At 40.7% G+C, this 20892-nt stretch overlaps 2 protein-coding genes and 1 pseudogene across 4 annotated transcripts in view; 2 read left to right on the top strand and 1 right to left on the bottom strand.

The window, feature by feature from the left end:
- Ap3m2 (adaptor related protein complex 3 subunit mu 2) overlaps nucleotides 1-5917 on the top strand; it is a 19246-nt gene extending 13329 nt beyond the window's left edge. For all 3 annotated transcript variants that reach the window (XM_070016083.1, XM_070016082.1, XM_070016084.1), the window contains exons 7-9: nucleotides 2786-2993; nucleotides 3412-3556; nucleotides 4690-5917. In XM_070016083.1, coding sequence (XP_069872184.1) covers nucleotides 2786-2993; nucleotides 3412-3556; nucleotides 4690-4790 — 454 coding nt within the window. In that variant the 3' untranslated portion in view covers nucleotides 4791-5917. The remainder of the gene's footprint in view (nucleotides 1-2785; nucleotides 2994-3411; nucleotides 3557-4689) is intronic.
- On the top strand, nucleotides 4786-20892 carry LOC138823140 (small ribosomal subunit protein eS24 pseudogene; annotated as a pseudogene).
- Plat (plasminogen activator, tissue type) overlaps nucleotides 18622-20892 on the bottom strand; it is a 31507-nt gene continuing 29236 nt past the window's right edge. The window contains exon 14 of the mRNA XM_070016081.1: nucleotides 18622-20150. Within this exon, the coding sequence (XP_069872182.1) occupies nucleotides 19992-20150 (159 nt within the window). The 3' untranslated portion in view covers nucleotides 18622-19991. The remainder of the gene's footprint in view (nucleotides 20151-20892) is intronic.

Below are 20892 nucleotides of genomic sequence, written 5' to 3'. Positions count from 1 at the left end.
GTGACTCATGTCTATAATCCTAGCTACTCAGAAGGCTGAGATCTGAGGATCAAGGTTTGAAGCAGCAAAATCTGAGAGACTCTTATCTCCAGTTAATCACCAATTAACTCCTGAAGTGGAGCTGTGGTTCAAGTAGTAGAGCACCAGCCTTAACAAGAAAGCTAAATAACAGCACCCAAGCCCTGAGTTCAAGCCCCAGTACTGAAACCCTCCTGCCAAAGAAAAAGATTACTGATGTTGTTATTGTGCTGTGTAGTTCTGGAGATTGAACTCAGGATTTGTAAAGGTAGGCACTCATTTGCGCTGTGCCTCTAGTCCTTTTACTTTTAGTTGAGTTTTAGATAGAACGTTTGCTAACTAGTCTAACCTTGCATGTAAATCCTCTAACATCCACTTCCCAAGTAGATTCGATTACAGGCTTTTGTCACCATTTTGGCTACTGTTGTTTTGTGAGATAGTATCTTTCTGTATATCCTTGGCTGGCCTGGAACTTGTGATCCTCCTATCTCAGCCTCCTCGGTACTAGGATAATAGGTATATACCGTACCTGGTTTGTGCATTTATTTTTGTTGTTACACATCTTATCTAAATAACATTTTCCCTTTCAAATCAGAATCTGAGCGTACCTTTATTTAATCTTCTGACCTGAAAAAGTGTTTAATTATGCTATGAAAAACATCAGTGCAGTGACTTTTGGTCTTGGATGTTCTATTTATTTGGAGTGTAAAGACTTTTGGAAACAGTGGTGCATGGTAGAAGGTTAGGAGGTGAGTGCATCGAAGTGATTCAAAAGACCTCAGAGCAGTTTGGAATCAATGACTTAGGGAATAAGTGCTGGTTCAGATTTCCTGGACTCAACCCTGCCTGGAACTCTTACAGTTTGTAACCTTGGGCCAACTTGCTCTCATTTAAGTGTAGGGACAAGGCATAAATACTGTCCATCCCTCAGTACCTATTTCGCATTAGGAAACAGCATGTAGCTTCAGTTTCTGTGTCATATAGTTACTTGGTGGATTTAAATAAGCTAAGGAGTAAATGGATAGAAAGCATTTAGTATAATCACTGGTGCAAAGGAAGTACTTAATGTTAGAAACTGTGGTTAGGATTTCCTGTTTCATCAAATCATGACAGCCTAGCTGTCAGTTGAGGCCAAATGAAACTACTCTCAAGAAGTTACAAAAGAGCTGAGGGCCTGCAATTCTAGTCTGAAATTTGGAAATTGCAGTTCAAAGCCAGCCCAGGCAGGAAAGTCAGTGAGACTCTTATCTCCAATTATACACACACACACACACACACACACACACACACACACACACACACACACACACACACACACACACACACACACACACACACACACACACACACACACACACACACACACACACACACACACACACACACACACACACACACACCAAAAATTATGAAATCTCCCTAAGGTGTGTTATTATGTGTAAATGATTGATCATATGCCATAAACAAGTACAGTGGCTCTTTATATTGCACATTGTGGCTTTCTCTGGGTAGGCTCAGTTAGGCCTCTTGATCTTATTCACATTATTCAGAGTCATCTGAAGCTATGTCCTACACACGGTCATTGCTTTTCAAAAAGGAAAAATACTAATTATTCCTTTTGTTTTTTTTGTTTTTGTTTTTGTTTTTGTTTTTGGGTCCGGTCATGGGGCCTGAACTCTGGGCCTGGGCGCTGTCCCTCAGCTCTTCAGCTCAAGGCTAGCGTTCTACCACTTGAGCCGCAGCACCACTTCTGGCTTTTTTCTTTTTGCTTATGTGGTGCTGAGGAATCGAACCCAGGGCCTCATGCTTGCAAGGCGAGCGCTCTACCACTGAGCCACTTTCCCAGCCCCTGTGTTTATTTTTGAAGGCAAACAGGACACGGGTAAGGGAAGAAAAGCTGCCAATTGGACAAAAAAAGCAAAATGTAGTTGGGCCCAGGGGTTCATGCCTCTAATGCTACTCAGGAGGCTTAAATCTGAGGATTGCAATTCTAAGCCAGCCTGAGCAGGAAAGACTGTGAGACTCTTATCTCCAATTAACCAGCAAAAATCCAAAAGTGGAGCTGAGGCTCAAATGGTAGAGTACCAGCCTGAGCAAAAAAGCTGAGGGACAGCTAGCCACCAGTAACTCAAACATCAAATCTCATGAGGCTGAGATCCGAGGATCACAGTTTGAAGCCACCCTGGGCAGGAGATTCTGATCTCCAATTAAGCAACAAGTAAGCCATAAGTGGAAGTATGGCTTAAGTAGAAGAGCCTTGAGCACAAAAGCTCAGTGACAATACCCAGGCTGTGAGTTCAAGCCCCAGGACTGGCACAATCACACACACAAAAGTTCAGAGACTGCCCAGGCCCTGAGATCAAGTCCCAAGCCGTTCCTCCCACTCCCTCCACCACACACACCACAATAGTCATACAAACACACAAAAAGCAAAATGTCAACTACTTGTGAGGCAGAGATCTGAGGAGCATGGTTCAAAGCTAGCCCCAGCAGAAAAGTCCATGAGACTCTTATCTCCACTAAACTACTAAAACAGCAAGAAATAGAGCTGTGTCTCCAGTGGTAGAGTGCTAGCCTTTAGCAGAAGAAGCTCAGGACTGGTGCGTGCACACACACACACACACACACACACACACACACACACACACAAAATGTCAAAATATCACACACACACACACACACACACACACACACACACAAAATGTCAAAATATCACTTTGCAGTACATTAATGAAATAGCTTTTTCCCTCTTTGTCTCTCTTTCCAGTCTGGTTGCAATCCCAGTGTATGTCAAACATAATATCAGTTTCCGGGACAGCAGTTCACTTGGACGTTTTGAAATAACAGTGGGACCCAAACAGACCATGGGGAAGACCATAGAGGGAGTGATTGTCACCAGTCAGATGCCTAGAGGAGTCCTGAATATGAGCCTCACTCCGTCCCAGGGAGCACACACATTTGACCCAGTGACAAAGGTAGGGAATTGCTCAAGTTAACCAGTGTGGCTCTGCAGGAGCCTTTATAGATGAGATTCATTAAAGGACATTGTTCATTAAAAGAACAAATAGGGGGCTGGGAAGGTGGCTCAGTGGTAGAGCGCTTGCCTTGCATGCATGAGGCCCTGGTTTTGATTCCTCAGCACCACATAAGCAAAAAAAGCCAGAAGTGGCGCTGTGGCTCAAATGGTAGAGCATTAGCCTTGAGCTGAGGAGTTGAAGGGCAGCGCCCAGGCCTAGAGTTCAGGCCCCACAACCGACAAAAAAAAAAAAAAAGAGAACAAATTGGTGTTTTCTAATAAAAAACACCTTCCCTGAGGCTGAAGCTCATCCAACTCAAATGAAGGCTCCACAGTGTATTGGGAAGACCACCTTACTGTTTTCATTTTCGTTGAAGATGCTGTCTTGGGATGTAGGAAAAATAAACCCTCAGAAGCTACCAAGTTTGAAGGGGACCATGAGTCTTCAGGCTGGGACTTCTAAACCAGATGAGAACCCCACAATTAACCTGCAGTTTAAAATCCAGCAGCTGGCTATATCTGGTAAGTGGCCATATCTTGCAAGGCTTTCCCAGGAGAGTAGTGGCTCTTTCCTAGGGGTAAATTGCAGAAAGCCTTCCTAGACTTTCTGTTCTGTGAAGAGGAAGTAGTTACGGACTTTGACTTTATTACATGCTATGTAACCTTAATAAGTTTTTTTTCCAGCATGTGCTGGTATAAGTTTGCAGTGGGAGAGTGGTGAGAAGTAGTAGCCATGGCAGATAGCAGGGTCACAGGCCATTGTTGGGTCAGACCAGGATTGTTGATTTGAGATTCCCAAAGTTTTTGGTCTGAGAATATTAGCTCATAGTAGTAAAGGATAATGTCCACTCCTAGTAGTAAAGAATAATGTCCACCTCTTTCTCCCAATTTCAAAAGATGTTCATGTTTGTCCTTAATATAATTTTGGAACATTGTCAATCTACTCTGCACCTACATAGAGCAGAGGTAATAACTTAATACTAGCTGAATGCCAGTGGCTCATACCTGTAATACTAGCTACTCAGGAGACAGATCTGAGGATCGCTGTTTGAAACCAGCCTGGGCAGGAAAGTCCATGAGACTCTTATGTCCATTAAACTACCAAAAAAAAAAAAAAAAGCCAGAAGTGGAAGTTCTCACTCAAGTGGTAGAGTACTTTGCACAAAAGAAGTTCAGGGATAGCAACCAGGACCTGAGTTCATGCCCCAGGACCAGCACACACACACACACACCACAAAACTTTACTACTTCGTAGGAGTCAATATGTGCTGGCACTCTTGTGAGTTCTTTCCATGTATTCTTATTTAATTTTTAGAGAAACTGTAGGTAGTAAGAAATGGACTTTAGCTTTTATATGACATTCCTAGTTTTCTCCACTAAAAGACTTAAGTCTAATAAAGTGGAGTTCAGTTAAGTAATAAGAACAAGAAGTCATTTTTTTATGATAGCATTTTCATTGAAGCAGAGAGTTGCACTGTCCATTTTTATACTGAGAGTCAAGAATCTGACAGCACAGAAGTGGCTATGGTTATCAGTGTCCATTAATTCCAGCTCACCTCTGAGCTAAAATGAGTATAAACAATTGTGCCAATTGTGTTTTCTGAATAATACTCATGTCTTATTTCCTCTTGTCCCCTTCCTTTTCTTCCCTCCAGGACTCAAAGTGAACCGTCTGGATATGTATGGAGAAAAGTACAAGCCCTTCAAGGGTATAAAATACATGACCAAAGCTGGAAAGTTCCAAGTTCGAACCTGAACAGAGAGTCTTGCCAATGAACAGCCAGAAACACTTTTTTCATTTCTTACTTGTCTAAAAATATCAGCCTGTCTCTTAGGTCAGTCCCCTCCAGGGCCTACTTGCTCCCTTTTTTCCTCAGCCTTCAGTGCCATGGAACTAATCAAGGGAGAAAGGGTCACCAGGGAGATCTTGGCAAAACTGAAACTGAGCACAACTCTGTGCTAGAGAAGAGGTGTGTGATGGAGGGAAGCCATACTTGACACTGGATTTAGCACTTTTAGAAAAACACCAGCATTTGTTGCTTGTGGCTTTAGTATCTAAAGCCAATGAAAGATATCTTGACTTTTTTTTTTAAGATAGAAAGTTTGGAAGAAAAAAACATCAATGTTAGTTAAGGAAAAGCCAGTTAGAGATCTGATCTGTAGGGCCAAGGATGTGACTCAGTGGTAGAGCCCTTTGCTGAACATGTGTGAGGCCCTGGTTCATCTCCAGCAACACACACAATGTAAAATAGATTCTATCTATGAGGGAGAAGCAAGAGGAAGTCCAGGGATATGTACTAAAAAGAAAGACCATCAAGAAACGAGTACATGAATGAGAGGATGGGAGAATAGAGCTGAGTTGGTTTCCTACTGATCCCTCTACTATGTAAAATAATTTGTACTTGTTGAAATTAACTGGAGACTTCTTAATTTCAAGTCTACTGTTAACATGGAACTCCAGTAGAATCAGAGTTCATCTTAAAGACTGTGGCGATACTGGACTAGCTCTTCATTCTAATTTTTGATTGCCTTTAGTATCTAGTCTTTCATCTTCAGTGAGATTACCTGTCTGCCTCCCCAAACCATTCTTTTCACTTCAGTTTACACAATTCACAGTCCTTTCTGGTTACCTGACACTTGCCTGTAGTTTTTTAAAAGTAGGAGACTTTATGCCTCATAATATTAGAGTAGAAACAGCAAGTCATTTCCCATAAAGTCATTCCTCACCTTAAACCAGTGATCTCATATTTACATTCATTGGTGCTGGACCCAGTGGGGCCCTTAGGCTGCCTGTCTGAAACTTCAATGAGGAGATGTAGATAAAAGGAGCTTTGAGGGCCTGAGATTCCTGAAGCTTCTTAGTAAACTTATCATTTCCTTATATTCTTTTTTTTGTGTGTGTGTCAATTATGGGGCTTGAACTCTGGGCCTGACCACTGTCCCTGAGTTCTTCAGCTCAAGGCTAGTGCTCTACCACTTGAACCATAGCACCACTTCTGGTTTTATGGTGGTTTATTGGAGATAAGAGTTTCACAGCTTTTCCTGCCCAGGCTGGCTTAGAACCACAATCCTTAGATCTCAGCCTCCTGAGTAGCTAGGATTACAGGTGTGAGTCGCTGTGCTCACTTTTGTATTCTGTAATATACCTATTAATGATAGATACCTATCAGTCCAGTTTTCTTTTAAAGCAAAAAAATTCCTTGAATCTTTGACTATAATTAATGCCATAAGATAATAGTCCATGTTGATTGTGTTTAGTGAACATGGCAATTTAAGAAATATTTAAGGCTTTCCAAAGAGTAATTTTTCTTTCAATATGTAATGATGCATTTATCTGTCTCTACAAAAAAATCATAGCTTAGGGAACAGTTATGCTCTGCATTGTACATGGAGAAAAGTGAAACCTGTGCTCTCCAGACCATAGAATTTTTCCCTAAAGTCCTATTTCCAATTACTTAAGCAATTTTTTTTTTGCTAGTTTTATCTTGTTACTTCCAGGACTTAGTTTTGCTGCAGAATAATGTTGGTTTCTGGTTTCCCTCTGGAATGAACTGTGCACTATGAACCAGTTGTGATTCCTACCATGCCACTTCAGAATTACTCCACCCCTACACTCACACCTCCCATGCAAGGGGAAACATCTCTGCATGTGGATTCCAGAATGCTGGGAATCACTTCTCCTGAGGGCTTTCAAAGACTTTGTTTCCCAGGTCACAGGAAACAATGAACAGCCATTTTACATCTCTAGTGTGGTATACACAAGATGCTTCTGTTTAAGTCCTAATAAAGTTGAACTGTACCAGTTCTCTGTGGCCCAAGTGTTCTGAGACAGGACCGACATAAACTCTTGTCAGGCACCATGCAGTAGAAGCAGTGAGGAGTTTGTCTGTTCTGGAGACCTAAAGCCACATGTAGAGTTTGATTTTCTACCCACCTCTGGAAGATGGGGAATGTTAGTGTTTCTGTCATTTCTAAGGTGGTGGAAACTATGGTTCAGATCACAAAAGTCATTAAAGCTGCCAGTGTTTATTCTAAAACTTTCCCTGTTCTCCCAGCTTCTCAGGTTGGTTAGGCAGGAAACTGAGCTGCAAGGTACCAGACATTTTTATTGTAGCAGTCATGTGTTGGAGATGAGGCTCGGGAATGTGAGGCTCCCCATCAGCATGGAAGTGTGCACACAGACATTGCATAACTGAAACGATATCCTTTCTAGGAGCTCAAGTGGTAGTTAATACTATTGCTTCTTTTAATAGTACTGAGGTTCCCACTTACCTTCAGCTTTGCATTTCCCAGTTCTAAGTGATAAACCATTCAGAATAGTTTAATGAAAAGTTTTTGCTTGTTTTCCTGTTTTTTGTTAGCATGCATTAGCAGTTTCACTGCAAAAATTCCATAAATGATGTATAATGTATTTTAAATAAGATCGTCCCCTATTTTTAACTCTGTGTGTGTGTGTGTGTGTGTGTGTGTGTGTGTGTGTGTGTGTGTGTGTGTGTGTGTGTGTGTGTGTGTGTGTGTGTGTGTGTGTGTGTGTGTGTGTGTGTGTGTGTGTGTGTGTGTGTGTGTGTGTGTGGCTATTGCTGTGGTTATTTTTGAGATAGGGTCTTGGTTTTGCCCAGGCTCACCTGGACTGCAGCCCTCTTATTTATACTTCCCACAGTAGCTGAATTGACAGACATGCACCACTGTGCTCAGTTATTTGATATGGGAAGGTCTCCAACAATGAGTAAACTTTTTGGCTTGGATGGCTTTGAACTGTGATTCTCTTCATCTCTACTTCTTGAGAAGCTAGGATTTTAGGAATGAGTTACTGGCATCCAGCGATGTTAGACCTTTTGATTGTGGCTTGTCTTGCTCAACGTGATGGTCTCCAATTCTATCCATTTTCCTGTAGATGGAAAAATTTTATTCTTTATGGTTGAATAATAATCTATGGTGGGGCTGGGAAGGTGGCTCAGTGGTACAGTGCTGGCCTTGCATGGATGAAGCCCTGGGTTCAATTCCTCAGTACCACGTAAGCAGAAAAAGCCAGAAGTGGCACTGTGGCTCAAGTAGTTGAGTGCTAGCCTTGAGCTGAAGAGCTGAGGGACAGCACCCAGGCCCAGAGTGCAGGCCCCACAACTGACAAAAAAAAAATCCATGGTGCATTTATATATTTTCTGTATCCATTTGCTGTTTGTGGTGCCTAAGCAGATTATACAGTTGGCTTTTGTGAAGTGCTTCTCTAAACATGTACTTTCCTTTGAATACATGCCCAGGAAAGGTAGGGTCATAATGTAGGTCTACTTTTAGAAACCTCTATACTGATTTCCATAGTGATTCCACTGGTTTACTTTCCTACCAACTGTGTATGAAGGTTCTTTTACATTCTCGCCAGCATTTTTTTTCTTGAGGATAGACATTCTTACTCAGATGGAATCTCAGTGTAGTTTTACATTCCCTCTGTACCTAAGGATATTTTCTTTCATGTATGTATTTACTATTTGTATTGAAGACTGTCCAATTCATTTTCTTATTTTGTAATGAGATTATTCATTTGTTGTTTAATTTTTTAAGCTCCTTGTATATTCTGGATATTAATACTTTATCTGTTTAACAGCTAGAAAATATTTTCTCCCATCCTGTGGGTTGTCTCCATTCTGGTGACTCATTGTTTCCTTGGATATGCTGAAGCTTTTTAATTAATGAAGTCCCATCTATAGATTCTTACTTTTATTTCCTAGGCAATTGGAGTCCTATTCAGAAAATATTTTTCTGCCCCTTGAAGTGTTTTCTATGTTTCCTTATAGTAATTTCAAAGTTTCAGTTCTTGCCTTAAGAAATTTGATCCTTGGGCTGGGAAGGTGGCTCAGTGGTAGAGCGCTTGCCTTGCATGCCTGAGGCCCTGGGTTCGATTCCTCAGCACCACATAAGCAAAAAGAAAAAAGCCAAGCCAGAAGTGGTGCTGTGGCTCAAGTGGTAGAGTTTGAGCTGAAAAGCTGAGGGACAGTGCCCAGGCCCAGAGTTCAGGTCCCACAACTGGACCCCTCCCCCCCCCCCCAAAAAAAAGAAATTTGATTCATTTTGAACTGGTTTTTTTAATAGGGTGAGACAGTCTTCTGCATCTAGATACCAGTTTTTCCATCACCATTTGTTGAAGAGACAATCTTCAGTGTGTATTTTTTTTTTTCACTTCTGTCGAAATTAAGGTGGCTGTAGCTGTATGAGTTTGTTTCTGAGTCTTCTGTCCCATTGGTCTTCATGTGTCATTTTGTGTCAGCATCATGCTGTTTGTTTTCTTTTGTTTTGTTTTTCTGTCATTCTGGGGCTTGAACTCAGGGCCTGGGTGCTATCCCTGAGCTCTTTTTGCTCAAGGCTAGTATTCTACCACTTTGAGCCACAACACCACCTCCAGTTTTTGAGTGGTTAGTTAGAGATAAGAGTCTCACAGGGACTTTTCTGCCCAGGCTGGCTTCAAACCATGATCCTCAGATCTCAGCCTCCTAAGTAGGTAGGATTACAGGAATGAGCCATCAGCACCTGGCTCATGTTGTTTTTATTACTATGGCTTTGTAGTATAGTTTGATATTCAGTGTTTTTGGTTGTTTCCAGCACTGCTGCTTTTGGTCAGGATTACTTTTGTTATTTGGGGTGTTTTATGTTCCATTTTAGGACTGATTTTTTTGGGGGGTGGGGGTCCGGTCGTGGGCCTGAACTCTGGGCCCGGGCACTGTCCCTCAGCTCTTCAGCTCAAGGCTAGCGTCGTTCTACCACTTGAGCCACAGCACCACTTCCGGTTTTTTCTGCTTATGTGGTGCTGCTGAGGAATTGAACCCAGGGCCTCATGCATGCAAGGCAAACGCGCTACCACTGCGCACGTTCCCAGCCCTAGGACTGATTTTTTTCCCCATTTCTTTGAAGGATGACATTGGAATTTTTATAGAGATTGTATTGAATCTGTAGATTGCTCTTGGTAGTATGGCCATTTTTACAATATTAATTTTGCCAATCTATGAACGGGAAATTTTCCCATCTTCTGGTGCCTTCAGTTCCTTGAAAGTTTTATGGTTTTCATTGTAGTTTATTTCTCAGGTTTTTTTGTTTTTGTGTTTTTTTTTTTATTTAGGCTATTATAAATGGAATGGTTTCCTGATTTCTTAGCCTATTCATTGTTAGGTTAATTTGTATCCTACTACATTGCCAAAAGTGTTTATCTGATCTGCAAGGTTTTGTTTTGTTTTTGTTGTTTTTGGTAGAATCTCTGGGGTCTTTTAAATATATGATCATATCATCTATAAATAGGGATAATTTGACTTCTTTCCCTTTTGAATTCCTTTTATTTCTTCCTCTCACCTTAGTGCTCTGACTAGATGTAGAGACATTAAGTAAAAGTGGGGAGAGAAGACATCCTTGCCTTTAAAGGAAATGAGTTTAGTTTTCCTCCCATTTTGTGTGATGTTGGCTATAGGTTTTTCTAGATAGCCTTTATGATGTTGAGAAATGTTCTTCTAGTCCTAGTTTATTCAGTGCTTTTATCATGAAAAGATGTTTTAAGTGTTTTTGGTGGTACTAGGGTGAAGTGCTTGCTAGGCAAACACTCTGTGTGCTAGAAAGGTGTTCTTACTGCTGAGCCATGCCTCCAGCCCTGTTTTTACATCCCAGGGCAGCATTGGGCTCTGTTAGACTTCCCATTGTAGCTAACAGATGCTTATCACTTTTGTCCAGCTCTTCATTGAAAAGGGATCTCAACTATTGTGACTCCCAAGGACAGATGTCTAAAGACACTGCATTCCTTGTCCTGGTCTTCTGGTTTCTGCCTGCAACCAACAGCAGTATCAGCTTGGTGCCATATGAGTGAGCACTGAGAAGTGAATCGCCCGCCCAGCCCAAACTTGCAGATGACTGTAGCCCCAGCTGAAGGGCTTTTTGAAACAAGTGATGTTGGAGTCAGGGCCTAATGATGACAAGAAGCTGCCTTGACAAGATGGTGGGGAGGGAAGAGGAAGCAGAAAATGTCCCTTTTTGGAAGCAAGCAAAAGATGTTGCTATTATGGATTATGTCACATTTGCCTTCTCAGTGACATTCCATTCTTTAAGCATCTTTTTTGGCGAAATTATCAATAATGTATTTTTATTTTCATTATTACTGTAAAATTAAATATCCATCGGCTAGAAGAAAAAAAAAGGATTTCAATTTATCTGAAATTGGTTGTCTAAACCATGATCCTCTCAATCTCAGCTTCCCAAGTAGCTAGGATTACAGCATGATCCAAGAGCACCCAGCAAGACAATGACTTTTGTCAAAGGCCTTTCAGCACCTATTGAATGACCAAGTGATTTTTGCCCTTGATTTTATTTTTTGTTGCACTGATGATTTTCATATGTTCAGTCATCCTTGCATCTGTGGAATTGAAATGAATTTGATCAGGATGTTTGATCTTTGTTTTGGTTTGGTTTTGACATTACTAGGTTTTAAACTTAGGGCCTTGCATTTGCTAGGTGGTACCTCACCCCTCCAGCCCTTTTTCATGTTGGCTATTCTGTAATAGGGTCTTGCTATTTTTTGGGCCAGGCTTGCTCCTGGACTGTAATCCTCCAATTATATATGTCCTGATATAGCTGGGATGACGGATATGCAATTGTTTATGAAGAGGTTTATGGATTTTTTTTTTTTTTGCCTAGACTGGCCTCAAATCTCAATCTTCTCAATTTCAGCCATTTGACTTTCAGTTTTCTAAAGATCACTGGTATGAGCCACTATGCTTGGCTATGGTATAAAAACCCTTTTATGTATGTTAAGTTTGATTTGCAATTATTTTGTTGAGAATTTTTACATCTATGTTCATCAAGGAATGTTTTCTGAGTTTGGTATCAAGGTAACATTGGCTTCATAGAATGAGTTTAGTAGCATTTCTTCCCTTTCTGCTTCATGAAATTGAGGAACACTGGTGTTAATTCTTTATTAATAAAGGTCTGCTAGAATTGACCTGTGAATATATCTGGTCCTGAGTTCTTTTTTGGGTAGACTCTTATTAATGCTTCAATCTCATTGCTGTTTAAATGGCTTAATTCTCTAGTTTCAGTTTTGGTAGGTCAAATGCATCTAGAATTTTATTCATTTCTTCTAATGTTCTACTTTATTAGAATATGAGTTTTTGAAGTATTTTCTCCAGATCCTCTGGATTTCATTCATCTTTTCTGTAATATCCACATTTTCATCTCTAATTTTATTAATTTTGGTCTTTTCTCTCTTTTTGGTCAGTTTTGCAATCATACATATCTTTCCAAAGACTTAACTTTTTGTTTTATTGACTTTTTTGTATTGTTTTAAAATCTCAGTCTCACTAACTTTTTTCATTAAACTTGCTTATTTCTTCCCACTAATTTTGAGTTTGGCTTGTTCTTGTTTGGAACTTAGAGTATATCATCAGCCTCTTTAATTCAGGTCTTTGTGTTTTGGTCTCCATAGGCTTAAATATTACCTGTATCTTCTTTTGTTGTTGATTTCTAGTTTGATTCTGTTGTGTCCTGTTAGAAAACAGTGGTTATTTGAATTCTCTTGTATTTATTAAGATTTACTTTATGTTCTAAAATATGAGGTATAAGTGTATATTGTGCTGTTGGATATCTGTCAGATTCACTTGGTCTGTAGTGTTTATTCTGAAGTTGTTTTTCTTTTTCTTGTCTGGATGACTTATCTGTTGGTGAGAGAAATTCTGAAGTCTCCCACTATTATCTGTGCTTATAAATACAGTAATGTTCATTTGTAATTGGATCCATCAATATTTGGTGTTTATATGTTAAAAATTATTAGTACTACTTGATGGATTGTTACTTTATTAATATGAAGTGATCTTTTTTGTCCTTTCGGACTAATTTGGTTTGAAGCCTGTTTTATTAGTGTATCAGTATATACTCAAATATTATAACTACTCGTGCCTACTTTGGAGATCCATTTGCCTTGAAACCCTTTTTCTGTCTTTTCACCCTAATACCCTGTCTTTGTTAGTGAGTTGAGTTTATTGTAGGGCACAAAGGATAGGGTCTTGCTTTTTAATCCAACCTACTTGTCTCTCTGTTCCCTTCTCTCTCTGTCTGTCAGCCTGTTTCTGTCTCTGTCTACTCTCTGTGTCTCTGTCTCTGTCTTTCTCTGTGTGTCTGTGTCTCTCTCTGTCTCTCTGTCTCTCTGTCTCTCTGTCTCTCTGTCTCTCTCTCTCTCTCTCTCTCTTTTTCTCTCCTGGTACTGGAGCTTAAACCCAGAATGTTGTGCTTGCTAGGTAAGCTCTACCTCTTGAGCCATATCTAAGCCTCATTCTCTTGTCTTTTGATTGGATAATTGAGATAATTTTAACATTGAATTTTAATAATCAAAAGGTGCAATATGTAGTATTTCCTATCGTTTTGTTGTGTTTGCAACTAATCTAATCCTCACTTGTAACTTACTTATCTAGTAGAATTCATTCTTTCTTATATTTTCCTGGTTACATTATCTTCCTCTTCTCCGTATAAGATTCTTTAAGCATCTTGCAGTGCTGCTTTAGTGGTTAAGAATATCTTTACTGGATAGCCAAATGATAGTAGATATCATCATTACATAGCCTTCTTGCTTTTAGAGTTTCTCTTGAAAAAACTGTTATTCTGATGAGTTTACCTTTGTGATTTGTTACTTTTCTCTTGCAGCTTTCAATATTTTTTTCTGTATTCTGTGTATTTGGTACTTTTACTTAAAATGTCTAGGTGTGTATCTTTTAGGATGTTACCTTTTTGGTGTTCTGAGAGCTTTCTCTACCTGGATGACCTTAATATTGCAATTATTCTATTGTGTTTTCTGTTGTTTCTCTCTCTTCTCCCTCTCCTTTATCATTGATTTGTAAGTCTGTTTTTATGTGTCCCAGAGGTCTTACATGTTCTGTTTGTAGTGTCTTAGTACTTTTTGTCTTTACATGATTTATCTAATTCTGCTACTTTATTTTTAATCACTGATCCTCTACTTTCAGTTTATTCCATACTATTAGTAAGGCTTTCATTTTGAGTTTTTGAGTTACTAAGCCTTTCAATATCAGAAATTCAATTTTTTTAGGATTTCTGTATTTTAATAAATTCCTTCAAATCCTCTATTATCTTCCTTATTTTATTTGGCTGTTTATTTGAATTCTCATTGAGTTTATTCCACTGTCTATTTATGTTCTATTTTAATTCATGTGCTTATACATGCTATTTGAAGTTTCATTGGTTGTTTGTTTTTTTTTTGGTCCGGTTGTGGGGCCTGAACTCTGGGCCTGGGCGCTGTCCCTCAGCTCTTCAGCTCAAGACTAGCGCTCTACCACTTGAGCCACTCGCCACTTCCAGCTTTTTTCTTTTTGCTTATGTGGTGCTGAGGAATCGAACCCAGGGCTTCAGGCATCCAAGGCAAGCGCTCTACCACTGAGCCACCTTCCCAGCCCTCATTGGTTGTTCTTATCATTGTTGAGTTTATTGTTTGAAAAGTCACCTGCTTTACTATCATTCAAAACCTTTATTGTGGAATTGTTTTTTGCTGGGGATATTTTGCCTTGTTTTCTTCAATAACTTTTATTTCTCTGTTGGGATTTATGCATCTGGTTGGAGGTTTAGTCACTTGTAGTCTCCAACTGAAAGCAAAATAATATACTGATTGAATCTTATTTCTTACCACTAAAGTGAGGGCTATGATTCAGTAGCCAAGCATTTGCCTAGTACTAGGGACATCAGGCCTGATCCTCAGCACTGCTTAGATGAAGGTTAACTAGCAAGAGTCTTTTGTGCAGGACTAGTTGTCTGTTTCTCGATTGTTTTCATTATATGAGCCCTCCCTTCTTTGTGTTTGGGGTTCCTGTTGGCTCTGGGCCTGTGGGCTGGACAAGCTCCCACTTACTTCATGGGCCCACAGTTTTTTCACCAAGGCAGCAAGCATTTAAGTCTTGAGGTGACCCTCAGTTATGTCAGAGAGTGGGCGGAACAAACAGAGCACTGAGTTCAGTACTGGCTTGGGAAGGACTGAGGGATCTAGTTGCCCTGTTGGCTGGTCTCAGTGCTTAGGTTTGTGGTTCAGAGGGTCTGGACTTGAGCCCTCAGTCCTAATTGTTAGCAAATGCAAGTCTCATGCTTTCAGGCCCTACCTGACGATTTACCTTCCCGAGTAGTGGGATCTTCCTTTCTTGGAGGATCTGAATGCAAGGCTCTGGTCCACCCAGCAGGTAACGCATTGTCAGGAGGCAGGCCCCAGAAACGGAACCATAAGTCAGGCGCAGTTTTTTGTCAGGCCTCAGCCAGTGGAACTCCTTCCTGGTCCTGGAGAGTGAGACTTCTAACCATCAAGTACCCTGACTACCACTGCCATCTCCTGCACACTGCCAGTGCAGTTCCCATAGCTTGAAATGTTCAGGGCCACATTCATTGCTTATGGCCATCTTCCTTTCAGGCTCTATGACATTTATCTTAGACCCTTGAGCTATGATAATCCATTGTTTTCCAGCTCCAAAGTGTCTCAGTCTTAAAACAATAAGGCTTCTCTCAAGATGATGGCTTTCTGTCACCCACTGAGACAAGGTAAGGAATAGAATATGCCTTTTCCCAGGCTAGCCTTCTACACTGCAGCAGTCACTATGTCACACATCCTCTCATGTGATCTTATAGCTTTTAGGACATGTGATCTTATAGCTAAAGTTGGCAATCTGTTATGAGGGCTGTTTGTCTGGTGATGGTGTCTTCATCTTCCCCTCGACCTTTCAGGAAGCCAGGGACAAGCTTGAAACTTCTTGTTGCTTTTCTCTGTTGCCTTGATTTCTTTTTGCTTTTCTGCCATCCTGTTGCCTTTCATAGTTCTCGATGCTCTTTTTCTTTCTCTCTACAGAAGGTAATTATTTCTATGTTACCTGACTCTTCTTATTCACAGAGTCCAAATGGTGGATGCTTCTAATCTACCATCTTCCACTCGGTTAAATCTTTCACTGTCCCATGGTGTCCTTTCCTGTTACATTCTTCACCTTCTTGCCCTGGATGTAAATCAGTGTTTCACGCTGGTGTTTCCTAATAGCCATTAAGTCGCTGTCTTGGTTATCAGATTAACTGTTACAGTATGACAGTGCTTGTGTTCAAGTAACCATTACTTAATAAGGCTCCAAAGCAATTTGGTATGCCAAAAAGAAGTTATCCCTCTAACAAAGCAAAAGTTGTCGGATTAATAAGGCAAACCATACATAAGATCTACAGTTAGAACAAAACATTTATCTAAAAATTATAAAGAAAAAAAACCTAGCAGTTTTGTTTTTACCCTACAAGCTATAAAAAAGTTAATGCCAAAATGTTATGAGTGTTTACTTAGCATGCCAAAGGCATCAACTTTGTGGGTGGAAGACATTAGTAGAGCATGTGTGCTCTACTACCAGTGGCTAATGTGCTGCACCATGAAGTATTGACCCTTTACAGGCTTCAGCAGAAGACCTCCTGAAAAACAAATGGCAGCAAGGTACGTTTACTCCAAGTGTCCATCAGGCTGACTGGGTATGGTTGGTCTAGCCTGACAGGAAATGTAAGTATTTGTACTTTCCTCTATGGCCAGTAGGTGGTGACTAGGTGCCATCAGTACCAATGTTAGCAAGGGTTAGTTAGGTTTGAGTTATTGTGTATGTATGTGTGTGTCTGTGTGTACACATGGGTCCTGAGGCTTGAACTCAGGGCTTAGATACCATTCCTTAGCTTTTGTGTTCAAGGCTAGCACTCTACCACCTGAGCCACAGATCCACATAAACTTTTTGTTGGTAAACTGGAGATTAACCAGCCCTACTGCTCTTACCACAATCCTCAGCTCAGTCTTGTAAGTAGCTAGGATTACAGGCATGAGCCACAGCGCCCATCCATTTGCAATGATTAGATTTTTTTGTTTTTGTTTTTGGTCAGTCATTGGACTTGAACTCTGGGCCTGGGGGCTGTCCAGTTGAGCCACAGCGCTACTTCTGGTTTATTGAAGAGTCTCTTGAACTTTCCTGCTTGGGCTGGCTTTGAACTGCGATCCTCAGATCTCAGCCTCTTGAGTAGCTAGGATTAAGGTGTGAGCCACCGGTGCCTGGCTCAAGGATTAGATTTTTTTTTAAGTGAATTTAATTGGAAACTACAGCTTTCTCCAGGGCTGTAAATACTGGGATTGTATGAGTCTTCAGTGTTTAAATATGGAGCCAAAAGGTCTTGACACTTTCTGACAAACAGGCATGAGTAGCACTCCAACTGGAACCATCTGTTTGTTCCTCTGTCTTACCCATTGAAAAGAACTGCAGTTACTGGGCTTCATTCCTCTCTGGGTCTGTTAGCATTTCCTTGTTTTATAAATCAGCCAGGGCCGGGCTGGGAAGGTAGCTCAGCGGTAGAGTGCATGCCTTACAAGCATGAGGCCCTGGGTTTGATTCCTCAGCACCACATAAACAGAAAAAGCCAGAAGTGGTGCTGTGGCTCCAGTGGTAGAGTGCTAGCCTTGAGCTGAAGAGCTGAGGGACAGCGCCCAGGCCCAGAGTTCAGGCCCCATGACTGGCAAAAAATAAATAAATAAATCAGCCAGGGCCAATTAAAAAAAAAATGCTTAATTTACTCTTAGATCCTTTCTCTTTCCCTGACAAGTTCCAGGCATTTAAGCCTAAATTTCCTAATCCATACTGGATAGTGGTGTATTGTCCTTTGATATTTCAGTGTGATTCAAATAACTGTCTAGCTGGGCTGGGCCTTTTGCCCTGTAACTCAGGCAGTGGCCTGATCCGAGCCATTGTCCTCATCTGGTCTGAAGTTTCCAAGACTCCACTGTGGAATGCTGCCGGGTCCTTTTGACTCTGTATTTCCATCTCTGGAGGCCTTTCTGCTTTGCCTCATCTCATTAACCCCACTGTCTGAAGGAAAGCTTGTTGTGGAGGGGGAGGGGTGAGTCCTGCTTCTTACCATCCTCAAACAGTGGTGTTTGGAAACAGCTGTGCTAGTTTCTGTCTAAAAATCTTTTAGAACCTAAGAAGATTGTATGAAATCAAGATTTTTTAATTTCTTTTTCTTTTTTTTTAATTGTGAAGATTCTGTACAGAGGAGTTATAATTACATGGGCAAGATAATGAGTACATTTCTTATCAAGCATTGTAGCCTCCTCCTTTGTTTCTCCTTCCCATCCCTTCCCATCCTCCCCCCCCCTTTTTTTTTATTTTAAAGGACCAGTGGTGCACACTTGTAATTCCAGCTCCCCCATAGTACAAGTAGGATTGTGGTCTGAAACTGGTTCAAGGCAAAAGTTCAAGACCCTGTCTGAAAAACAAACTGAAAGTAAGGGGACTGACTTGGCTCAAGTGGTAAAATGCTTGCCTAGCCAGTTTGAGGGTCTGAGTTCAATCCCCAGTACCATCAAAGAAAAAGAAATCTGATTTAAGTCTGTAAGCTCCATTGACTTAACACAGGAACATCAGCATTACAGGGAAGATTCTCTCCCCCTACCAAGCTTTGGGGCTATAGAGATTTTCTCTCATACAACTTTTTGTGCAAGAACTGATGAGCTAGGAAGTTTTGTCAGTTCTTCAAGAGATAAAGGCCTTTCACCTAAGAATGTCAACAGACACCCAGGCACACACATGGCATTGTTAGATTTATTCTTTTAACAAGGGCATCAATGATACAGGCTGAGGAAAATTGTATGAGAAAAAAAGCAGCAGGACTTAAGTAACTATATATGAAGACTAGCAGTTAATTTTGATGTAGAAACACAAATGGCAAACAATGGCTCCAGTGCAGACCTACAAATGAGATGTTGCTATGTGAGGACTCCTTTTCACTTTGTGTCCCATGACTTCTGTTCTCTCTCGCCACCAAGCGGTTGCTTTTGCTAAGCACCTTTAGTCCGATATTTACCTCCCCTCTCCCCACACCCTCCCCCCCCCCAGTACAACACAATGGCTCCGTGTTGCCTACAGAATTGAGTATAAATTGTTCCGTATTCAGAGCCCCACAATCTAAGTTAGAGTCTCCAGTTTATGAAGGTCACTTCTCTTCCCTGCACTCCATGTCTCCAAGTCTTTGTAGTTGCAAGTAGTGAAATTCTTGATCTTCGTTCTGTTTTTTCTACACCTGCCACAATCTAGTCTCAGTCTGTGAAAACCTCAAGTTTCTCTGTGTGTTAAAGATATTCCCTGCATGCTGGAGAAGAAAAAAAGCATTTCAAATGTGAATGTGAGCAACATAAAAAGCTGTGGAACTCTTGCATATGGAACAAAACCATTCCACTCCAATTTGAGAAAAATGTGAAAAATACATCTGAATTTATTTAAATACAGTATAATACAACATTGTGGTAGCAGAAAGTAAAAACTAAAATGGATCGATATAAAGTCTATTTTATCAATTATTAAAATGATAAAATACTCCTATCGAACTATAAAGTTTATGAAGAAAAAAGATTTACACTGTACACCCAAAGATTACCACCTGAGTGGTAGAGTGGAAAGCTGGAAGAATACTTGATTTCAAGGATGCTTGGTTTGGGAACATGAACTGGCCAGCCAGTTCATCTCTTATTTGGAGCTCTGTCCATCTCTCTTGTGACTATAAACACACATTTTATTACAGCCTTTCCTTCCAGAACTATCTAGTATTTTTACCATTGAGAGTGCTTTAATTTTTGGGATCCCATTTCCAAAGCTTTTTACAACCAAATAAAAGAGTAGGCCTTAGTTACACTCTGCTGTATACAATGGGCTTCTGAGAGGGGTGGGCATTTATTGATGTCTTCTCATCTAACAGAATATATTCTGAAAGCTTCCAAAATGTAAAGTACCTATGAAAGATATATACTCTGTCCTTTTCTTACGGCTCCTCTCCTGCTACTGTGTGGTGATTTCTGGGAAAACTGGCTTGGAGAAGAAGCACTTGATCCTTGCACAGGGTCTCCTGAAGAGGGGGATGGCAAGATCTCCTTGGGTTCCAAGAAACTAGGTTTTCTTAGTCATGGCTCAATATTGTCTTGAATCCAGTCAAGGTAATGAGTGACCTTGGTGTATATCCCTGGGATGTCCTTCTGCCCACAGCCAAGGCCCCAGCTGATGATGCCGACCAAGGTCATGCGCTTATCCTTCTCACATACCAGGGGGCCTCCTGAATCACCCTGCAAAACACAGAATATGTCTTTTGTAAAAAGGGCAGAATATTTGGGGGAGAAATGAGGATTACTATTTGTAGTGGTAAAATGGTATTCTTCAAAGTAGTCTGGCAAGGCGGATGCCAAGTATGAGGTTAGCCTATCTATGTAATGAAACTGTGTGTCAAAACAAAACAAATACTCTTTTCCTCCCTGACTGACAGCCTGCCACTATCATGAATGACACAGTAACCATCCGGATCAGGAAGTTCATGACTAACCAATTACTTCAGAGGAAGCAGATGGTCATTGATGGCCCTCACCCTGGAAAGGCAACAGACAGAAATTTGGGGAAAACTTGTTAAGATGTACAAGACCACACCTGATGTCATCTTTGTATTTGGATGGTGGCAAGACAACTGGCTTTGGCATGATTTATGATTCCTTGGATTATGCAAAGAAAAATGAGACCAAACACAGACTTGCAAGACATAGCCTGTATGACAAGAAAAAGACCTCGAGGGAACAGCAAAAGAAACACATAAACAGAATGAAGAAAGTCAGAGGGACTGCAAGACTATGTTGGATCTGGAAAAATATGAACTGGAGATTGGATAACAGCCAAAGGAATAAAGAGCCTTTAATGACTTAACCTGTGGTGATGACGAATTTTTCATGAAGGGATTAAAAACTGTAAACACCCAACTTGGCTTGGTGGCTCCCACCTATAATTTCACCTACTTGGGAGATGGAAATTGAGAGGATGGTG

This window comes from Dipodomys merriami, unplaced genomic scaffold (genome assembly GCF_024711535.1).
Source record: "Dipodomys merriami isolate MVZ:Mamm:240054 unplaced genomic scaffold, mDipMer1.0.p SCAF_12, whole genome shotgun sequence".
Taxonomy (NCBI): Eukaryota; Metazoa; Chordata; class Mammalia; order Rodentia; family Heteromyidae; genus Dipodomys; species Dipodomys merriami.
The sequence above is the reverse complement of the archived record's forward strand: the minus strand, read 5'-3'. Positions and strand labels throughout refer to the sequence as shown.